At 43.3% G+C, this 23,590-nt stretch overlaps 1 protein-coding gene across 10 annotated transcripts in view; it reads right to left on the bottom strand.

The window, feature by feature from the left end:
• The window catches only part of dlg2 (discs, large homolog 2 (Drosophila)), an 891,501-nt gene that overhangs the window by 592,128 nt on the left and 275,783 nt on the right, over nt 1-23,590 (bottom strand). For 2 of the 10 annotated variants that reach the window (XM_048533255.2, XM_048533260.2), the window contains exon 1: nt 18,034-18,479. The exons of the other annotated variants lie outside the window; for them this stretch is intronic. In XM_048533255.2, the coding sequence (XP_048389212.1) occupies nt 18,034-18,348 (315 nt within the window). In that variant the 5' untranslated portion in view covers nt 18,349-18,479. Of the gene's footprint in view, nt 1-18,033; nt 18,480-23,590 lie in introns of those variants that run through there. 10 annotated transcript variants of the gene reach the window in all.

Raw genomic sequence — 23,590 nt, 5'->3', positions numbered from 1 at the left:
TGCTTGGCCTGCTGTGTTCATCCAGCCTCACATTTTATTATCAAGTTAATTTTGGGATAGGTAAATAGAAGCAAATTATTGCACAAAGTGCTGGAGAAACACTGCAGGTTTGACAATATCTGTGGGTAGAGAAACAAAGTTAATGCTTTGAGTCTGATGTAACTTTTCTTTGAACTTACGGTCTCAGTATTTGGGTGTGTCTAATGCCCAAGCAGTGTAATCCTACACTTTTTGAATGAATGACAATTTACTGTCACTTCTACGCTACAATGAACACAGTAAGATGCAGTGAAAAGTTTCAATCCAGCACCATTTACAACAGTTTAAGAATAAAAAGATATAGCTAAAAGAGAGTCCATCTTTGTTCCGCTGCATCCACTTTGAGTCCTGAGCTGGCTGTCCTATGACACCTGAGCCACCACCCCTCCATCTCAAATGCTGGACACACTGACGTCAGGGTCATCACCATTCAGTACGATCTTTTTGTTGCTGGGCCCAACTCGCCCACAGGCCACCAATGTCAGGATTCCGCAGTGGACCCACACTGGTTCCACTGCGGCCTTGCCGATAACCAGGAGTCCGTGGTTCTGGGTCTGCCACAACCAGGAGGTGCCACCACCAACTAGCCAGCAACCAGGAGACCCCGGCTCAGAGCCTACCACAACCAGGAGGTACTGCTACCATCTCACAAATAACCAGGAGTCCCCACTCAGGGATGACCATATCCAGGAATCCTCGGCTCTGCTGCAGCTGCTTGGCATCTCTACTCCAGGTCTACCAAAACTACGAGTCCCTGGTTCCACTGCCTGGTCAGGCTGCTGCTTTGCCAAGAGTTCTGTTCAGGTTGCCCTCCTCCATGACGACACCAAGATGAAGAAAAAGAAAAACAAAGAAGGCAAAAAGGGTAAGGAAAGAAGACAGGAGGGAAGAGTTGCAGACCAGATGGACCCTTTCTTTCTTTGCACTCAAACACTCAGCTCCTGTTTTCAACACACCAATTTCTTCATCAATCACTGCTGCTGCTCATCTCCCAATGTTGTTTCTCCATTTCTTTTTGAAAATGTTATATCCTTAAATATTACCAGTGTTTAATTTTAAGCCAAGGTTCCCTATTAGCACTACATCAGATTGTCATTGTGGAGGTATATTCATCGAATGTAAGGCTGGACTGACAAGATGTAACAAATTGCAAATACATTGCATATTCCAGCTTCAAGCAAAGCTCACCTATGCCCAAAACACTCTGATTTGTCAAACTGTGTAACTGATTTGGTTTGTATCTTGTTGAATATCAGATGAAATTCCAAATCATGATCAATTATAAAAACTCATGTTCAATTTCTTTGCTTCAAAATATGACAATATTTATGATGTAAAGTAGCTTTGTAAATTTGTCTCTGCCCAATATTATTACTGGTATGAGGGTGCATTTGCAGAACTTATTATAAATGTAGGCTTAAAACATTAAATTTTAATGTATTATTTTAGACATGGTAAATAAACACCAAAGTCAAATGCATCTTTTAAAGCTTGGAGTGACATTGCCTGTTCACTTGTCTCCTTTCTTAGTTCTTTGCACTTTCACTTACAATTCAAACATTTGCATGTTAGAACTATCGAAAAATTACAGCACAGAAAGAGGCCATTCAGCCCAACATGTCTGCACAGCTGAATAAACTAGCTGCAAAGCCCGAGTTCAGATATTCAACAAATAATATTGTTTAACACCATCATTCAGTACTGAGTGAATTATGAGTTGTCTGAGAAACCATCCTGCGAATGAGATACCAATCTGAGGCTACCCTTCCTGTCATGTTGGTTCAGGTGTATGTTAAAGCATCTGTGAAACTGTCTGAATTACAGAAAGTTCTCCCAGTATCCAGGCACTCACTAATCCTTAATCTATTGTTACCAACAACAGATTAATTGGAAATATACAGACAAAGTCCCATCTTAACATTGAGCATATTATTTGCCATGTTGCATGGGATTAAACATAAAAGTAAAGTCAGCATAGTCCAACTGGGCCATGGGACTGCTCCGATGACGGGCAATTGAGTTTGATTTCTGGGACACCATACCTCAGTTGAGAGGAAAGGTTGAGAAGTAGAGTCCTTCATGGTAATGTCAGCCAATGTAGGAATTAAAACCATGTTGTTGGCATCACTTTGCATCACAAACCAGCCGTCCAGTCAATTAAGTGAGGTGACCACGATTATTGTCATGCTAAATAGGGCAGGTTCAGAACAAATCTAGCAGATCAAACGTGAGCATCTATGATATACTGCAGACCACCAGCAAATGCATAACTTTAGACTGCAGCACATCATTCTTTCTATCATCTTCCTGAAGCCCCCCAATGGTTCCTCCTGATTCAATGAGGAGTGTAAAATAGTATGCTAGCAAATCGAAGAGAATGCTTAAAAGTGAGGTGAAAACCTGTTGAAGGTGCAACTATATTCTTGCCAACAGCTGAAGAATATGGATTAGACTATGCTGGTGACATAAAAGACTACAGAATCAACAGATCACACTCAGAGTTCTGCCCATCAATTGTGAATGGTAGCGGAAACTTCATCATCTAGCTAGTAGTAGAGATTCCACAAACATACTTATTCTCAAGGACTGGGGAATCTAACACATCAGTGTAAAAGAAAAAGCTGACACATTTGTAACTATCTTCAGCCCGAGTTACCAAATGAATACTCCTGCCAAGATCCCTAGCATCACAGATATCAATCTTCAGATGAATTAGGTAATTCATCTTGATTTCAAAAAAGGGTTAAATGGCACGGGCCCTGGCAACATCCTGCCAACAGTAGATGATGTACGTCATAGAATCTTACAGCACGGAGACAGGCCCTTCGGCCCCAAACTAGTCCACGCCGACCAAAATGTCCATCTATGCTAACACCATTTCCCTGCACTTGGCACATACCCTTCTAAATCCTTCTTATCCATATATTTGTCAAAATGCCTTTTAAATGTCACTAATGTAATCGCCTCAGCCACTTCCCCTGCGAGTTCATTCCATATGTGTACCATACTCTGGGTGAAAGAGTTGCCTCTCAGGTTCCCATGTATTGTTACCCCTCTTACTTTAAGCTTCTAGTCCTCAATTCTACAACCCTGGGAAAAAGACTGAGTGTTTTCACCCCATCCATGCCTCTCAAGATCTTATACACTTCTATAAGATCATCCCCTCAGTCTCCTACACATTGGAGAAAATGCTTATCCAACCTATCCCTATAACTCAGTCCCTTGAGACCCGAAAACATCCTTGTAAACTTCTCAAACTCTATCCGTCCCATAGCAAGCTGACCAAACTGAACACAATTTTCCAAGTGCGCTTCACCAAGTCCTGTATAACTGCAAAATAACTTCCCAACTTCTATACTCAATACCCTGACTGATGAAGGCCAGTGTGCCAAAAGCCTTCTTCACTGTCCTGTCTACCTGTGACTTCACTTTCAGAAAACCATGCACCTGAACTCCAAGGTCTCACTGTTCCACTACACTCCTCAAGGCCCTACAATTCACAATGAAACTCCGACCTTGATTTGACTTTCCAAAAAGCAACACCTCACACTTATTTATATTAAACTCTATTTGCCATTTTTCGGCCCACTTCTCCAGTTGATCAAGATTCTGTGGCAATTTTTGATAACCTTCCTCAGTGTACATAATACTGCCAATTTTAGCGTCATCCGTAAACTTACTAAACATGTCTGGTACCTTCTCATCCAAATCATTGAAATAGCTAACAAACAGCAATGGGCCTAGCACTGATCCCCAAGGCATACCACGTTATAGGCCCCCAGTCCAATAAGCATCTTTCCACTATTACTCTCTGCTTCCTACCATCAAGTTAATCATGTATCCAATTTGCTAGGTCTCCCTGAAATCTACGCGATCTAACTTTCCAGAGCAACCTACACATGGAACCACATCAAAGGCCTTAGTGAAATCTATATAGAGTATAGCTACTGCCCTGTCCTCAAACATCCTGGTCACTTCAAAATTATAATAAATTTGTGAGGCATGATCTCCCACATATGAAGCCATGCTGACTACTCCTAATCAAACTCTGACTTTCCACATTACATGCATATCTTATCCCTCAGAATTTTCTCAAATAATTTGTCTATCACAGATGTTGGGCTTACTGGTCAATAATTCCCAGACTTTTCTTGGCAGCCCTTCTTGAATAAGGGCACAACATTCGCTACCTTCCAGTCTTCTGCGACCTCACCCGTGGCTAACGATGATGCAAATATATCAGCCAGAGTCTCCGCAATCTCTTCTTAAGTCTCTTGCCAGCTTCTTGGATATATCTGGTCAGGACCAGGAGACTTATTCACCTTTATACATTCTAATACTTCCAATACCCCCCTTCCTCTGATAATGGGCTATCTCCAAGATGTTGGCACTAAATTCCGCAAGTCTTCATGTCTTTGCCCACAGTAGACACAGAGGAGAAATATTCATTAAGGGCCTTGCTCATCTCCTGCAGTTCCACATATACGTGTCCACTTTGGTCTGTGAGGGGTCCTATTCTCTCTCTGGTATTCTTTTTCCTTTAATATATTCAAAGAATCTCTTTGGATTCACCCTAATCTTCTCAGCCAAAGTTATTTCGTGCCCCCTTTTCGCCCTCCTGTTTCCCTTCTTCAGTATGCATAGAACAAGTCACATTATCCAAGTTTTGCAGGGCAGTTGCAATAATGATATTTAACCAACAATGTAGAAAATTTCCTAGCTTTGTCCTATCTAAAAAAAGCAGAACAAATCTAAGTCACTCAGTAGTGCCCAATAAGTCTGCTCTCAAACGTCAATAAAATGACTAGAAGTGTCAATTAAAAAACTATTAAGCAGCAGTTCTTTTTTAATTCATTCACAGGATGAGGGCGTCACTGGCTAGGCAGCATTTATTGTCCATCCTTAATTGCCCAGAGAACAGTTAAGAGTCAACCACATTGCTGTGGGTCTGGAGTCACACGTACGCCAAACCAGGTAAGGTTGGCGGTTTCCTTCCCTAAAGGAAGGTAGTGAACCAGATGGGTTTTTCCAACAGTCAGCAATGGATTCACGCTCATCATTAGATACTCAATTCCAGATATTTACTGAATTCAAATTCCACCATCTGCCATAGCAGGATGTGAACCCAGGTCCCCGGAACATTATTTGGGTCTCTGGATTAACAGTGATAATCTAGTGATAATACCACTAGGCCATTCCCTCCCCTTTTTATTACTCAACAATTACCTGTTCACCAATGTTAATTTGCTTCCTGTCTTGTTTCTTGGCTCCAAGTGTCATTACACCTTGATATAAACATGGACAAAAGAGCTAAATTCCAGAGGTGAGAAGACAGCGACTGTCTGAACCAAGCAACATTTGATTAAATGTGGCATCAAAGAGCCAAATCAAAGTCAATAAGAATCAAAGAAAAAAAAATGATTTAGCTTATTGAAGCTAATTCATTTTCACCCCCAAGGACATCACTGTAATTGGCCTTCAAAGAAATGTCCTAGTTCAACTTTCAACTGCTTCATCAACAAACGTCATTCTATTAAAAAGGTCAGTAATGGAGATGTTCAACCATAAATGCATATCGCTCACTACCATTTGCAACTGCTCAGTTAACGCAGTTGTCCAAGCTGGTATGCAACACAATCTGGGCAACATCTGGCTTGAGTTAAGCGGCATTTAATTGTCATGCTGCAAAACTGCCCAGCAATGGCATTCAAAAAACAGAAAATCTAACTACCTCCACTTGATGCATTAACATTGCTAAAACCCCAGGATCAAGTTAACCAGAATAACCATATAATGATTCTGGTTACAAGCCCAAATTAAAAAGAGTGGAAATTCTTCACACTCACTCCTCAAAGCAGTCAATATGCTTCAAGGCAGACAGTTGGTGTATGTCATAGAGTCATATAGCACAGAAACAAGCCCTTCAGACTGGCTCATCCATGCCGATCAGGTTTGCTAAATCAAATTAGTCCCATTTGTTTGCATTTTGCTCATTTCCCTCCAAACCTTTGCAATCCACCTACCTGGCTAAATGTCCTTTAAATGTCTTACCTATCTCTATTACTTCCTCTGGCAGTTCATTCTATGTACACACTAACCTCTGTGTGCAAAGGTTGCCCTTCAAGTCTCTGAAATCTTTCAGCTCTCATAGGGACCCATGCCCTCTGGTTTTCGAATCCCTTACCCTGCGGAAATAACTTTGACCATTCACCTTATTGATGCTCCTAATAGTTTTATAAACCTCAATGAGGTCACCCCTCAGCCTTCTACACTCCAGGGGAGAAAAGTCCCAGCCTAACTAGACTCTCCTTGTAACTCAAATCTTCAAGTCTCGGCAACAACCTTGTAAACCATTTTTGCACCCTTTCCAATTTAATAACATAGCAGGGTGGCCAAAACTGTATGTAGTACTCCAAATGTGGTCTTAGCATTGTCCTATATGGCTGCAACATAATGTCCCAACTCCTGGGCTCAATACTCTGACCAATGGTGGCAAGCATGCCAAATGTCTTCTTCACCATCCTACCTGTGACGGCATTTTCATGAAACAAGATACCCGAACCCCAGGTCTCTGTTTGACAATACTCCCAAGGCCCTACCATTAGCAGTGCAAGTCCTACCCTGGAACAAAAACAGTGTTGCTGGAACCACTCAACAAATCTGGCAGCATCTGCAAAAGAAAGATTTAATGTTTGGGTCCCATGTCCCCTCCTTAGAACAGGAAGGGTTCTGAGGTATGGTCACCGGACTGGAAAAGCTAACTCTGAATTTTTCTTCACAGATGTTGACAGACCAGCTGAGCTTTTCCAGCAACTTCTGTTTCTGTTCCTGATTTACAGCATTCACAATTCTTTTGTTTTTATTAAATCCTACCCTGGTTTTTCATACCAAAATACAACACCTTGCAATTCCATTTGCCATTTCTTAGCCCACTGAACCAGTTGATCAAAGTCCCATTGTACTCTTCTTCACTGTCCATTTTACCACCAATTTTTGTATCATCTGCAAACTTACTAACTATGCCTCCTACATTCTCATCCAAATTCTTCATATAAATGATGAACAACAGTGGACCTGGTATCAATCCTTGCGGCACACCACTGGTACAGGCCTGTAGTCTCTATAACAACTCTCTACCACCACCCTCTGTCTCTTACCATCTGGCCGATTTTGTATCCAATTGGCTGGCTCTCCCTGGATCCTACGTGCTCTACCCTTACTAACCAGTCTACCACGTGGAACCATGTCGAAAGCCTTGCTAAAATCTATATCGACAACATCTACCACTCCGCCTTCATCTACCTTCTTGTTCACCTCTTCAAAAAACTCAATCAAACTCATGAGACACAATTTCCCATGAACAAAGTCATGCTGACTATCTCAAATCAATCCTTATCTTTCCAAATGCATGTAGATCCTGTCTCTCAGAATCCCCTCCACCAATTTATTCACTACAGACATTAGGCTGACCAGTCAATAGTTCTTTGTCTTTTCCTTGCAGCCTTTCTTAAATAATGGCACAATATTAGCCACGTGCAGTCATCCCACATTTCACTTGCGGCTGTAGATAATACACATATCTCTGCTAGGGGCCCCACAATTTTATTCCTAGCTTCTCACAATGTCCTGGGTTACACTTGATCAGATCCTGGGGATTTATCTACATTTACATGTTTTAAAACCTTCGGCATTTCCTCTTCTATAATGTGAACTTTTTTTCAAGACATCACTATTTATTTCCACAAGTTCTCCAGCTTCCATACGTTTCACCATGCTAAATACTGATGAGAAATGTTCATTTTGGATCTCACACATCTCCTGTGGCTCCACGTATAAATGAACTTTTGGACTTTAAATGGCCTTACTTTCTCACAAGTTACTTGTTTGCCCTTAATATACTTGAATCTCTTTGCTTTCTCATTTACCTTATCTGCCAAAGCTACCTCATGTCCCCTTTTTGCCCTCCTGATTTCCCTCTTAAGTATACTCCTATACCCCTCAAGGGATTCACTTGATCTCAGCTGCCTACACTAGTCATCTAGTGTTCCCTGCTTTTGCCAGCCTTGCCCTTCATACTAACAGGAACATGCTAGCCCTGAACTCTTGTTATCTCACTTTTGAAAGCCTCCCACTTGACAGATGTCCACTTGCCTGCAAATAGCCTCCCCCAATCAAGTTTGAAAGTTCCTGTCTAATACCATCAAAATTGCCTTGCCCAAATTTCGTATTCTAACTGGTGGACCAGACCTTTCCTTTGCCATAACTATTTTAAAATAGCATTATTGTCACTGGTCCCAAACTGCCACCTACTAACACCTCAGTCACTTGCCCTTTCTTATTTCCCTAAGAGCAGATTTACCCCTTTTCTAATAGGGTCATCTACATATTGATTGAGAAATTTTTCTTGAACATATATAACAAATTCCTCCCCATCCAAGCCCTTAACACTATAGCAGTTGCAGTCTGTTTGGAAAGTTGTATCCCTGACTACTATAACCCGATTATTCTTATAGCTATCTGCGATCTCCTAAAGATATTTGTTCTTCAATTTCCCACGTTGGGTGGGGCATGGTACAATCACAAAGTGATCACCCTCTTCTTATTTGTCAGTTCCACCCATATACTTTTAGTGGATAATTCCTCAGAATTATCATCTCTGCCATGATGTTTTCTCTAATCAAATACACCATTGCCTTTCCTCTCTCCTATCCCTCCATCCTTCCTGTAGCATCTGTACCCTGGAATATTGATCTGTCAGTCCTGTCTATCCTTAAACCCTTGTTCTGTAAGAGCTATGATATCCCAGTACCATGTTCACTGAGCTTACCTGCTTTACTTGTCAAGTCTCTTGCAATGAAATAAAAGCAGTTTAATTCACCAGTCTTCCCTCATTTCCTGCCGTGCTCTTGCCTGCCTTGTCTATTTAACTTGCTCTACTTAACTTCTGTACAAGCTTGAGCCTTCATTTTGTCTCACTGTTTAAAATCCTACAAAAACCCTAGGTATGCTGGAATATTGTCTAATTACATTGAAGGATACAGTTCCAATAATTTCAAGAGGCTTGGCAGTGTTCCTATCAAAACAAATCACTTGATTGGTGCACATATCCTACCTCAAATTTTGACTCCCACCATCATCACTGGAATAAGGTTATCATATGTGCTATCTGGAAGACACATTGCAGCAACGCACTAAGGCTATTTCAACAGCACAGTCTAAACCAAAACATCTATCACCAATCAGGACAAGGAACACGAGTGCATGGGAACACCACAACTAGCAAGGTCACTGAGAAGCCACATAACATCCTGACTAGAACGATATCACTGTTCCTTCACTATTTCAGGATCAATATCCTGGAATAGTGAAGGAACAGTGTTATTGTTCTGACTATATGAGTATTTCCCACCCCAACTGGTGTGTTGTGTGCAGGTACCAGATGGGGCTGTGGTATTTCAAGGAAGTGGCTCACTATAATTTACTCAAGAGCAATTAAAACTGGGCAGCAAACACTGGCCTTAAAAGAGATACCCCATTCCAAAAAACACAAAAAAACCTCTCTACATCATATCAAATTCACTCAATTTCGTGGTTGATCAGGCACAAGTTGAAAAGATTGCGGGAATTTGTTTCAATGTGACTCCATTACGTTTTTTTTAAGAGCAGGTACAACATCCCTAGATTTTCAAGTATTAATTTGCCAACATTCTAATGTTGGGTTTAACCTTTGTCAGACCTATGGGACCATTTTAAGGTTGAGATCACAGTTAACTATTGGGCAGCGTAGCCATGCGTATTTAACTCAGGAGTGAAATTCGCAACCCACCTCAACGTAACTAGACTGGTGGGCAGGATGAGGCATTCATCTGTTAAGGGAAAGGTTTTAAAAGGGATCATAGCATGCAATACAAGTCCTGACCAACTCTAAGATGTTTGAGGCTGCAGCAATATAAAAGATACTTGGGAAGGCTGATCTCCAGATCTCCTGATGTGGGATCTGAAGTACTGCAGGGCAGTGAGCTCTCCAAAACAGAGAAGGAGCAGATCAGCCTCTCCAGCTAAAAAGATATGAATAGATGTGGTCAATGAAGTCAACAGTATATTTATGGTTTTCTCAAAATGGAGACAAGTGTACCAAGATCATTCATCAACATCATCTCAGGAAGCCACATGAAGTGAGAGGAATAGCATTTCAGTTATCAAACTGAGTAATCTCTAGCACAACACACTTTGGGACAAATATCATGTAGCTCTACTCATTCCACTCTCCCCAGGTACCTCTCATCCAAGTGGCAAGTGGCAGAAATCTGAGAAAGAATAGGGTGGTGGCAATGTGACAAGCATTTGCTAGCACTGCTAACATATAACTACCTGTTTGAATGGGAAGAAGGCATGGTTCAAGAAGGCTGCAGATACTTCCAATGACTGCCATTTACACCCAAGTATTGTGGTGATTGCCAAGCAAATCAAGAGAGTCAATCCTCTTCCTGCAGGTATTTTTAGGAGGGCTCTTGTTTCCTTCCAACTAGATGACTGGGTCTATTCCCTTACATGTAGACGATGAGAAGCAAGTTGGTGTTGTTCCTACTGTTGTTGGTGCGGTTGGTATAATCCCAGTCATTCCTCCTTACCAGAGGTGCAAGGTGGAGTTACATAACGTCAAAGGATCATATACAACATTGAAGGCAGCCATCAAATCCATACAACTCTCCACTGAGCACTTCAGGAAGCCCTTTCCCCCTTCAACCCAATACCACTGAATGTTCACTTCTTTCAAGTACCAATCTAATTTTCTTTTTAAAATCAAACTTCATCTTCAATTCTACCATGCTCAACTATAAAGTATTCTTTCTCACATCTCAACTGTATATCTTACCCAAGATCGCATGTCTGTGCCCCTTAGGTCCTAGTTGCATCACCAAGGAGAAGGTTTTCCATTTTTACCTTACCTAAACCTGCCTTCATTGTGTTCACCTGCACATCTGCCAATGTGGTATACTGCATCCACTGTCCCCAGTGTGGCTTCCTCTCCATTGGGGAAACCAAGCGGAGGCTTGGGGACCGCTTTGCAGAACACCTCCGCTCGGTTCGCAATAAACAACTGCACCTCCCAGTCGCAAACCATTTCAACTCCCCCTCCCATTCTTTAGATGACATGTCCATCATGGGCTTCCTGCAGTGCCACAATTATGCCACCCGAAGGTTGCAGGAACAGCAACTCATATTCCACTTGGGAACCCTGCAGCCCAATGGTATCATTATGGACTTCACCAGCTTCAAAATCTCCCCTTCCCCCACCGCATCCCAAAACCAGCCCAGTTCGTCCCCTTCCCCCACTGCATCCCAAAACCAGCCCAGCCTGTCTCTCCCTCCCTAATCTGTTCTTCCTCTCACCCATCCCTTCCTCCCACCTTAGGCCGCACCTCCATTTCCTACCTACTAACCTCATCCCACCTCCCTGACCTGTCCGTCTTCCCTGGACTGACCTATCCCCTCCCTACCTCCCCACCTATACTTTCCTCTCCCCCTATCTTCTTTTCTCTCCATCTTCGGTCCGTCTCCCCCTCTCTCCCTATTTATTCCAGAACCCTCACCATCCCCCTCTCTGAAGAAGGGTCTAGGCCCGAAACGTCAGCTTTTGTGGTCTTGAGATGCTGCTTGGCCTGCTGTGTTCATCCAGTTTCACACTTTATTATCCTGCCTTCATTGTGTATTTCTTTTCTAAAAACATGTTCATATAATGGAAGCATCACTGGCTAAGCGAGCACTTATTGTTCGGCAATAAGTTGTCTTGGAGAAGATAGTGGTGAACTGACATCTTCACTGCTACAATCACCCACAGTGCTGTCAGGAAGGGATTTCCAATGTTTTGAGCCAATAAATATAAAAGAACAGTGATTTAGTTCCAAGTCAGGGATGGCGTATGGCTTTCAAGGGATCTCATAGGTGGTGTTGTTCCTATGTACATGCTATTCTTGTTCTTCAAGATGATTTGGAAGTTGCTGTCAAGACTCTTTTTGAGTTATCTCAGTGCATCTTATAGATGGTGTGTGTGTCAATATTTGTCAGTAGTGAATGCTCAAAATGGTGGATGCACTGCCAATTAAGCAGACGGCTTTGGCCTGGATAGCATCAAGCTTCTTGAGTGTTGCTGGAGCTGCACTCGGTAATCAAATGGAAAGTATTCCATCACATTCCTTACTAATGCTAACAGATAGTGAACAGGCATTGGAGAAACAGGAGGTGAGTTTTTTTGCCATAGACTTCTTTGCCTCTGATTCTGCTCTTGTAGCCATAATATTTACACGGTTGGTTCAATTCAGTTTCTGGTCAATGGTAATGACCTAAAGGTTGTTAGTGGGGGATATGCAATGGTAATATCATAGGGGAAGCAATGGCCTAGTGGAATTATTGCTGAACTGTCAATCCAGAGACACACATAACGCTTTGGGAACCTGGGATTGAAACCTGCCATGGCAGATGGTGGCATTTGAATTCAATAAAATATCTGGAATTAATGATGACCATGAATCCACTGTCAATTGTTGGGGAAAAATCCATCTGGTTCACTAATGTCCTTTAGGGAAGGAAACTGGCCTGCATGAGACTCCAGGCCCATAGCAATGTGATTAACTCATAACTGCCCTTTGGGCAATTAGAGATTCAATAAATGCTGCCTAGCCAGCGACACCCTCACCCCATAAATGAATATTTTAAAAAGTGAAAATCAGGAGTTATGGTTATATTCACTCTCATTGCAGATGGTGATTCCTTGACAGACTTGTGTGATGCAAGCGTTACTTGCCACTCATAACTTAAGCCTGGATGTTGTCCAGGTCTTGCTGCATTTGGCATGACTGCTTCAGTATGAGGATTCGTGAATGAAATTGAACATTGCACAAACATCAACAAGTATAGTTAGGTGTAGGACTCTACCTGGACAGACTCCAGCAGTAATGTTTTGGGGTTGACATCACTGACTCCAACAACCACACCACCTTTGCCCAAGGTATGACTCCAACCAGTAAAGGATTTTTTTCCTGATTCTCCTTGACTCTAGTTTTGGTAGAACTTAGTCTTTGAACATATACAACTGCTGCTTTTATGTCAGGGGTTTAACTGTCAGTTAATCTCCATTAAATTGTCCCTTAGTATCAAGAAAAAGGGCCATAGTTTCTCCATCATAATTGCTAAAATTCCTTATTATAAAAAAACTTGCATACAATACATATACTTATATAGTTCAGTACAACTGAATGTTTCAATGTGCTTTATTATCAATGAAATACATTTTGAACCGTAACCACTACTGTAATGTAAGAAACATCATAGCTAATTTGCATTCAGAAAACACCATGGATGGCAATGTAAAAAGTCTAGGTAGTCTAAATTTGATGGAATGGTGATTGGCCAGGACCTGGGCATAACTCCTGTGTTCTTATTTGAATTATTGCCTCAGGATTTTTCATATCTATTCTTGCAAACTGTGGCATTTTAGTTTAATGTATTGTTCAAACGTTAGCACTTCTGACAATGCACTGCACAGTCAGCAATGGATCACAGTGTCAGTCGTCATGCTTGTGCTCAAGGTCTGGAACCATTAAATAAGTCTTCTCTACATTCCATCAAGGAGACCACATCAACTCTTCCTACCGCACCCAACACCTCCACAATCACCACATTCTTATCCTTTGTAACATAAAATGATCCGAAATGAACGCAATATTTTGGTTGTGACCTAATCAAAAGTTTATGTAGCTCAGGGCAACATTCCCGATTTTATATTTAATAGTTCTACTTGCGAAACCCATGAAACTTGCATGGAAGCTGGCATCAGAAAAGTTCAACTGTAAATGAGCTAAGTATCAGTGAAGATTACGACTGGTGAAGTGTCAAAACAATAACAATGACAAAAATATTGTTGCTGGAAAAACTCAGACATAATGGGAACCACAGATGCTGGATAATCTGAGATAACAAAGTGTGGAGCTGGATGAACACAGCAGGCCAAGCAGCATCTTAGGAGCACAAAGAGCTGGCCTCGACCGTTCATCAAAAAAGGGATGGGGAGAGGGTTCTGACTAAACAGGGAAGCGGGGGGGCAGACTAAAGATGAATAGAGGAGAGGATAGGTGGAGAGGAGAGGATAGGTGGAGAGGAGAGGATAGATGGAGAGGTAGGGAGGGGATAGGTCAGTATGGGGAGGACAGACAGGTCAAGGGGGCGGGATGAGGCTGGTAGGTAGGAAATGGAGGCACGGTTTGAGGTGGGAGAAGAGGACAGGCGAGAGGAAGAACAGGTTAGGGAAGCGGGGACAAGCTGGGCTGGTTTTGGGATGCAGTGGGGGGAGGAGAGATTTTGAAGCTTGTGAAATCCACATTGTTACCATTCGGTTGCAGGGTTCCCAAGCGGAATATGAGTTGTTGTTCCTGCAACTTTCGGGTGGCGTCATTACGGCATTGCAGAAGGCCCAGGATGGACCTGTCGTCTAAGGAATGCGAGGGGGAGTTGAAATGGTTCGCGACTGGGAGGTGCAGTTGTTTATTGCGAACCGAGTGGAGGTGTTCTGCAAAGCGGTCCCCAAGCCTCTGCCTGGTTTCTCCAATGTACAGGAAGCCACACAGGGTACAGCAGATGCAGTATACCACATTGGCAGATGTGCAGGTGAACATCTGCTTGATGTGTAAAGTCATCTTGGGGCTTGGGATGTGGGTGATGGAGGAAGTGTGGGGGCAAGTGTAGCACTTCCTGCGGTTGCACGGCAAAGTGACTGGTATGGGGTTGGAGGGGAGTGTGGAGTGGACAAGGGAGGCCTGGAGAGAGTGGTCTCTCCGGAAGGCAGACAAGGGTGGGGATGGAAAAATGTCTTTGGTGGTGGGTTCGGATTGTAGATGGCGGAACGGTCGGAGGATGATGCGTTGTATCCGGAGGTTGGTGGGGTGGTATGCGAGGACGAGGGGATCCTCTTTGGGCAGCTATTGCAGACGGGGTTTGAGGGATGAGTTGCGGGAAATGCGGGAGGCACGGTCGAGGGCGTTCTCGGCCACTGCAATCCTTGAAGAACGAGGGCATCTCGGATGTACGGGAGTGGAATGCCTCATCCTGGAAGCAGATGCGGCGGAGGCGAAGCAATTGGGAATAGGGATGGAATTTTTATAAGAAGGTGGGTGAGAGGAGGTGTATTCTAGGTAGCTGTGGGAGTCGGTGGGCTTGAAATGGACATCGGTTTCTAGGTGGTTGCCTGAGATGGAGACAGAGGGGTCCAGGAAGGTGAGGGATGTGTTGGAGATGGTCCAGGCGAACTTGAGGATGGGGTGGAAGGTGTTGGTGAAGTGGATGAATTGTTCAAGCTCCTCTTGGGAGAACAAGGCAGTGCCAATACAGTCAATGTAACGGAGGAAGAGGTGGGGTTTAGGGCCAACGTAGGTGCAGAAGAGGGACTGTTCCACATAACCCACCAAGAGGCAGGCATAGCATGGGCCCATGTGGGTATCCATGGCCACCCCCTTGGTCTGTAGGAAGTGGGAGGAATTGAAAGAAGTTGTTGAGGGTGAGGATGTGCTCGGCTAGGCGGATGAGGGTGTCGGTGGAGGGGGGCTAGTGAGGTCTGCAGAACAGGAAGAAGCAGAGGGCCTTTAGGGCATCTGCATGGGGAATGCAGGTATATAGGAACTGGACGTCCATGGTGAAAATGAGGTGTTGGGGACCAGGGAATTGGAAGTCCTGGAGGAGGTGGGGGGGGCGTGGGTGGTTAGGTAGGGAGTTTCTGGACCAAGGGGGAGAAAATAGAGTCCAGATAGGTGGAGATGAGGTTGGGGGAGGAGCAGGCAGAGTCAATGGGTCGACCAGGGCAGTTAGGTTTGTGGATTTTGGGAAGGAGATAGAAGCGGGCAGTGCAGGGTTGGGGAACAATGAGGTTGGAGGCTGTGGGGGGGAGGGGTCACCTGAGGTGATGAGGTTGTGGATGGTTTGGGAGATGATGGTTTGGTGCTCAGGGATGGGGTCATGAGCCAGGGGGCGGTAGGAGGTGGTATCGGAGAGTTGGCGTCTGGTCTCAGCGATGTAGAGACCAGTGCACCATACTACAACTGCGCCTCCCTTGTCTGCGGGTTTGATGGTGAGGTTGGGATTGGAGCAGAGGGCTGCACGTTCTGCAGGGGAGAGGTTGGAGTGGGTGAGAGGGGTGGAGAGGTTGAGGTCATTGATGTCTCGACGGCAGTTGGGAGATGAGGAGGTCGAGGGAGGGTAGGAGGCCTGGGGGGGGGAAGCTCAGCAGGTCTGGCAGCATCTGTGAAGGGAAAAAACAGAGTTAACGTTTTGGGTCCAGTGACCCTTCCTCAGAAGGGTGGTGAAGTGTCTTTCACTTCATAATTGACTTGTTAATTATGTCTTCGGATCTTACATTATAGATCGAAGGGAGTTGGTTCACAGCTTGTCCTTAATTCTACTCTCAGAAATTCAGTTAAATGCAGGATAGTTTCAGGATCTTGACCCAATGTCTTTTTTAAGAAGATCTAATTTCCCATATGGATGCATAATTTGGGAACATGCACCCAATCAATTATTGCTAGTGAAAAATACGCATTAAAGTAATCATAACAAGGTTGATATTTGCATGGGTCATGAAAACCTTACCTGAGCTACGTCAACGACCAATTCTACACTTTGCTTTGCTTTCTGATGCACTGAAGCCAATGGTAGAGTAGTAAACAGCCTGCTAATTCACTATTGATAATATGCCATTACCATCCAAGGTAACTTTCATCCCCAAAGATTGAGAAAAATTGTGAAGGCTTTGTGATTGTGAGTTTGAAATTAAAAATTAAGGCTCCATTAAATATGCCAAATACAAGAGTTAATTCAACCCTAACCTGTTAAAATTTGTTCCTACCTTCATGATGTCAGATCTGGCAGGCTGTGAAACCAGGCGGCATGATGTGACAAGAATTGGCAGGGTGTATATTAAACATGTCAACCTAACCCAAAACCTCTCCTGACCTCTCTTCTAGCCCTCACAAAAAGCTAAAGCAATTATTGATCAAAAATGATAGCATTTATATGAAAGCTAATAACACAGTAGCTGATATTCTCATTTGAAACAGGAAAATAGATAGCACTTACATAAATGTTAACAAAACCATACAAGCTGATGTTGTGCAAAATTAAACACTAGGGGTGAAATTATCTTCAGTGAAATTGCAAAACAGGTGACAGCAAGCCATTTGGACATCAATTAAAATGAACATCAGGCATAGTGTAAAACAAGCTGCTGTTATGCTATTGCAATTCCATGCTTTCATTGATGACCACTTCCACTCCCAATTCCTCCAAAGCTTTGGAATATCAATAAATAACAGTAAGATTTCAGGAATTTTTTTGGTGACTTTCACTGAATGTGTTAACATTTCTATACATACGAGAAATTTTAAACAAAGATATCCTTTCATAATTACTGACAACTATAGTTACGACCATAAACAAACACTGATCTATATTAATGACCATCACTTATTCTTTACTGCATGAAATAACAAACATTGTAGTAAAGCTCTGTGGAAAATTAAGACAGAATTAAACTAGAATTGTAACAACAACCATAAAAATATATACTTAGCATAAACTAATACATTTAGTGCAACTATGAAGTTCCCTGGCTCAAAGTCATTTAAAAAGTAAGAAATATAAACATTTGTTGAAACTTAGAGAGCAATTCTGGAACTAAATTTAACATTAATTTCATGAATTCACCAACTCGTATTGACTGGATGAAATCAAAATTCAAATAATTATTAAAATACTTGCCTTTTACTGAGAAGCACAATACACTTTAAGCAAAGAGTTCTATTTAATTGGGGTTCAATTGAACTTATTTTATCAAAACACAAGCAGTACATTCTGTAGCGTATCTTGAAAAGGCATCATTGTGCCACAGATTCCAGATTGTGCAAGTAGCTAACAATGAATACCAAAACTAATCACAATTCTGTTAAATACCTGCTCATACCAGCTGCTGTGAGATGGACAAGTACATTCAGACCACCAATCATAGTTGACACTCTTCATCTTAGAGACACTTTTGCTGGGGCTTTTCAGGGCACTACCACGTACTATCATAAATTTGGTCCGATTTTGAGCTGTGGTGATATCTGAATTTGGCAAGGTTTCAGTATTGTAATAGTATTCTTCTGGCTCATGCCACCAGCCACAGGAGCAGTGCGGTTCACTCACAACCATTGACATAGTTCTTATAGCTCTTAAGCTATCTGGGCCTCTGCAGCAGCTGTGATGCTTTCTCAGATAACTTGTCATTCTGTTGCTATCAGTTTTCTAGCTAGCTGGAAAAATATGTTGCACACGTGGATTAGAGTCCTCGTACCTACTCAACTATTTTTACTGCTGTTACATTATAGGAGAAAAGCAGCAGCTACACAGCATTATCTGCTGTCTTTGCGCTCTTTGTGGGTAGACGACTTAACACAGAGCAACTTGACAGCATCCTTGTTATAGGCAGAAGCAATCAATGCACTGTTCAGCCAGTTACAAACGTAGACACTACAGTATCAGTCTTTATGAGGAGAAGCATGTTAAACTGAACTATTTGATGATTAATGGAACTTGAATAAGTGGTTTTATACTAAACAAACCAGTGAACAAAATCAGAAATTAGAATACATCAACCTAAAATTTTCTTATGTATAAAAAAAATTAGGTGGTGCAAGGTTTAGTTATAATTTCAAAACAGGATTTTGTTACAACATAACTTGAAACTGATTTGAACTAGATTCAGTATTTGATTCATACAGTCTATTTTGAAACAGAGTTACTCAATATGACTAGAAGAAAAAGTCTGAAACAGACTGCAGTTCCCATAATCTCTGAAACAGAATGTGTGTTTCCATTAATTCTACAAAATTGTTGAACCATCATTCATTCTTTACTCGATAAATAACTACGGCAGTAAATCTTGGAGCAAAAATAAACACAATGCATTTGAAATTGGAATCAAAAGATACACTATAATCAACAAACATGTTAATAGCTCTATTAATGGAAAATTGTGAGTATGTTAGCTAAAGGCTTCTGTGAAAGCTAGTGTTACCTATGGAGATTACATTAGTTATTATTGTTCAATGTCAAATCTGATTTGTTAACCCTCAATGATTTAAACTTTCTTTAGGGTAGCATGTTAAAAATCAAGGCAACTGGGTGTGCAACACATAATCCTGAACCAAATTAATCCAAGGCATTTATTTGATCAGGGAAAAAAGTACAAAAGACTGCTGTTTAAGCAGTGCATGCCGACCTCAGAAACCAATCTTGGCTATTACTCGAGCCTTAAAGATTTGTTCTTAGACTGTAAGCATTGCTGACAATGCCTATATTTATTAACCCTCCCCTTTGTTAAACAAGAATTGCTGTTGAGCCATCTTCTTGAAACATTTCAGTCCTTATGGTGAAAGTACATCCAAAGTTATGTTAGGGAAGGAGTGTCACGTTATTGTCCCATTACAGTAGGAGAACAGCACTACAGTCCCCAATCAGAATGGTATGGGGTGAAACAGAAATTTTTGGGTATAATGATGAACAGAATCCCTACACTGTGGGAATAGGTCATTCGGCCCAACAAGTCCACTCCAACTCTTTGAAGAGCATCCTACCCTGTCTCACCACCCTATCTATCCCCTAACCCCACCATTTCCCATGGCTAATCTACCTAAACTACACATCCCTGGACATTATGGGGCATTTTAGCACAACCAATCTACCTGGCCTGTGGCCGTGGGAGGAAACTGAGGCACCAGAGGAAACCCACACTGACACAGGGAGAATGTGTGACCCAAGGCTGGAATTAAACATGTTCCTGCCACTGTGAGGCAGCAGCACCAAATGCAGAGATACAGTGTTGCCACGCATAGTTGAAGAAAATAAATGCTGTCAATGCTTTCATCATGTACATATCAGGCCAGATTCAAGAATGACAAATTCCAAGGAGACCGACAGTATACGCTCCATGGGAAAAGGATATTGATCGATTAATAAGTTGAGAGAGATAGTAGGAACCGCCGATGCAGGAGAATCTGAGATAACACGGTGTGAAGCTGGATGAACACAGTGGGCCAAGCAGCATCAGAGGAGCAAGAAAGCTTGAGGGCAGCTTCTTTAAGGAAGGCATCCTTAGAAGAGCTTTCACAGCAGGATTAAAATTGTCACAGAGGTAGTAGGAACTACTATAAGTAGCCATTTTAATAAGTTGAGCCTGATTGAGGTGTTGGCATAGAGAATGTTGGCATGTGAATAATTATTGTCATAGAATTCATCCAGGAGAGTAGGAGGCCATTCAAGGAACAAAACTAGAGTCTGAGCCTGCAAGACGTGAAAGGGCAATCAACAAGAGGGAAAAACCAATTTCTATTCAGACAAGGGAGACGCAATTGTAGTATGGTGCACTGACCTCTACATCGCTGAGGCCAGACGCCAGCTCTCTGACACCTCCTCCTACCGCCCCCTTGATCATGACCCCACCCCCAACTATCAAACCATCATCTCCCAACCATCCTCAGCGTCATCACTTCAGGTGACCCCTCCCCCCCACAGCCTCTAACGTCATCATTCCCCAACCCTGCACCACCCACTTCTATCTCCTTCCCAAAATCCACAAACCTGACTGCCCTGGTCGACCCATTGTCTCCACCTGCTCAAGCCCCACTGAACTTATCTCTACCGATCTGGACTCCATTTTCTCCCCCTTGGTCCGGGTACTACCTACATCCGTGACACAACCCACGCTCTCCACCTCCTCCAAAACGTCCGATTCCCTGGTCCCCAACACCTTATTTTTACCATGGACTTCCAGTCCCTATACACCTGCATTCCCCATGCAGATGGCCTAAAGGATCTCCACTTCTTTATGTCCCACAGGCCCGACAGGTCCCCCTCCACTGACATCCTCATCCGCTTAGCCAAACGCATCCTCACCTTCAACAACTTCTTTCAATTCCTCCCACTCCCTACAGACCAATGGGGTGGCCATGGGTATCTGCATGGGCCACAGCTATGCCTGCCTCTTTGTGGGATACCTGGAACAATCCCTCTTCCATACCTACACTGGTCCTAAACACCACCTCTTCCTCCATTACATTGATGATTGTATCAGCACCACCTCGCGCTCCCACAAGGAGATTGAACAGTTCATCCACTTCACCAGCACCTTCCACCCCAACCTTAAGTTTACCTGGACCATCTCTGACACCTCTCTCTCCTTCCTGGACACCTCTGTCTCCATCTCTGGCATCCACCTGGAAACCAAGATCCATTTCAAGCCTACTAACCCCCACAACCACCTAGAATACACCTCCTCTCACCCACCTTCCTGCAAAAAAATGCCACCCCTTATCCCAATTCCTTCGCCTCCACCACATCTGCTCCCAACATAAGGCATTCCACTCCCAGACATGCCAGATGTCCTTGTTTTTCAAGGACTGCAAATTCCCCTCCACAGTGGTGGAAAATGCCCTCAACCGTGTCTCTCGCATTTCCCGCAACTTATCCCTTACACCACCTACCCACAATAACAACCAAAACAGAAGCCCCCCTTGTCCTCACATACCACCCCACCAACCTCCGAATCCAACGCATCATCCTCCAACATTTCTGCCATCTGCAATCTGACCCCACTACCAAAGACATTTTTCCCTTCCCACCCTTTTCTGCTTTGCAGAGGGACCACTCTCTCCATGCCTTGTCCGCTCCACACTCCCCTCGAGCCCCACCACCCCTGGCACTTTTCCCTGCAACCGGAGCAAGTGTTATCCCTTACCCCTACACTTCCCCCCTCACCCCATCCCAGGCCCTAAGAAGACTTTCCATATCAAACAGATATTCACCTGCACATCTGCTAATGTGATATACTGTATCCACTGCTCTAGTTGTGGCCTCTTCTACATCAGGGAAACCAAGGGGAGGCTTGGGGATCACTTTGCAGAACACCTACACTCAGTTTGCAACATACAACTGTACCTCTCAGTAGTGAACCATTTCAACACCCCGTCCAACTCCTTAGATGACATATCCATCCTGGGCGTCCTGTATTGCCACAATGATGCCACCCGAAGGTTGCAGGAACAGCACCTCATATTTCGCTTGGGAACCCTGCAGCCCAAGTCAATGTAGACTTCATAAGCTTCAAAATAACTCCTCCCCCAAAAGCATCCCAGAACCAGCCCACCTTGTCCCCGCCTCCCTAACCATTCCTCCCACCTCAAGCCTCACTCCCATCTCCTACCCACTAACCTCATCCCACCTCCTTGGCCTGTCCCTCCTCCCTGGGCTGACCTATGCCCTCCCTAACTCCCCACTTACATTCACCTTTACTGGCTCCAAACCCGCCTCTTTGACCTGTCTGTCTCCTCTCCACGTATCTTCTCCTTCATGCATCTTGTATCCGCATTCCCCTCTCTCCCTATTTATTTCAGAAACCCCTTCCCCTCCCCCATTTCTGAAGAAGGGTCTCGACCTGAAACATCAGCTTTCTTGCTCCTCTGATATTGCTTGGCCTGTTGTGTTCATCCAGGTCTACACTGTGTTATCTCTATCTTCTATTCTGCCTGCCCAGCTTATCTGTCATTTAAGCGACCATTCATGAAAGTGTTGGTAAGAACGATCACCACATAGTCCCAGGGAGGCAAAGTCCTGTCTTCACTTTGAAGTTACCCTCCATTAGGTTGTGTAGCACTAGAAACTTGCTAATGGCTAGAGTTCAAATAGATCTAACAACTCAAAATTGGGTCAAGAGCCACAGTGGCCCATGAGCTGCAGTGGAATCATTTTCCAACCACATTGTGCAATCTCATGACCATGCATATTTCTCATTCTACCAGTCCCACCAATTCGTGAGATCAAATTTGGTTCAACAGAAAGTGAAGGAGGCCATGCCAACAGCAGCACCAGCACTTAAAAATAAAGATTCAACCTGGTGAAGCTATAACAAAGGACTATTTACATGGCCAATAACAATTTCAGGAAGCAATATACAGAGTTAAGCAATCACCAAACCAACACATCAGGTAAAAGCTCTGCAGTCTTGCCACATCCAGTCATACACCTACTAAGTTCACTAGACCTTAATCAAATACTTGCATATGGTGAAATGGGTGCAAACTTCAGAGTTCACTTCCCCTCCATACTAGAATGAAGAATAGGAAGGTGGTACACTTGCCACCCAACCTATTTTACAAGTCCACCTGTTGAAAGCATGCCCAATGGGTGGGGGTAAAATCCAACTTCAAGGTTGAAAGCAATCTGGATTGGCCATAGACATTTACCACAGAAATACATGGTGTCAGTGACCAAGTTACACATGTTGTAATGGGAACCAAAGGCTTCAGTCTTACCAATAATGATTTGCAGGAACTTTCTGTTTGTCCAGTAATGTATGCCAGGCAAGCAGTTTGATAATTCAGATTCACTGGAGTGATCAAAAGTGATGTTAGTGAGGTAGAGCAAGGCATCAACATGTAGCTGTGCAAACTTATGCAACATTTTCAGCTGAAGT

This window comes from Stegostoma tigrinum, chromosome 6, assembly GCF_030684315.1.
Source record: "Stegostoma tigrinum isolate sSteTig4 chromosome 6, sSteTig4.hap1, whole genome shotgun sequence".
NCBI classification, from domain to species: domain Eukaryota; kingdom Metazoa; phylum Chordata; class Chondrichthyes; order Orectolobiformes; family Stegostomatidae; genus Stegostoma; species Stegostoma tigrinum.
This window is presented reverse-complemented; position numbering and strand designations above follow the sequence as displayed.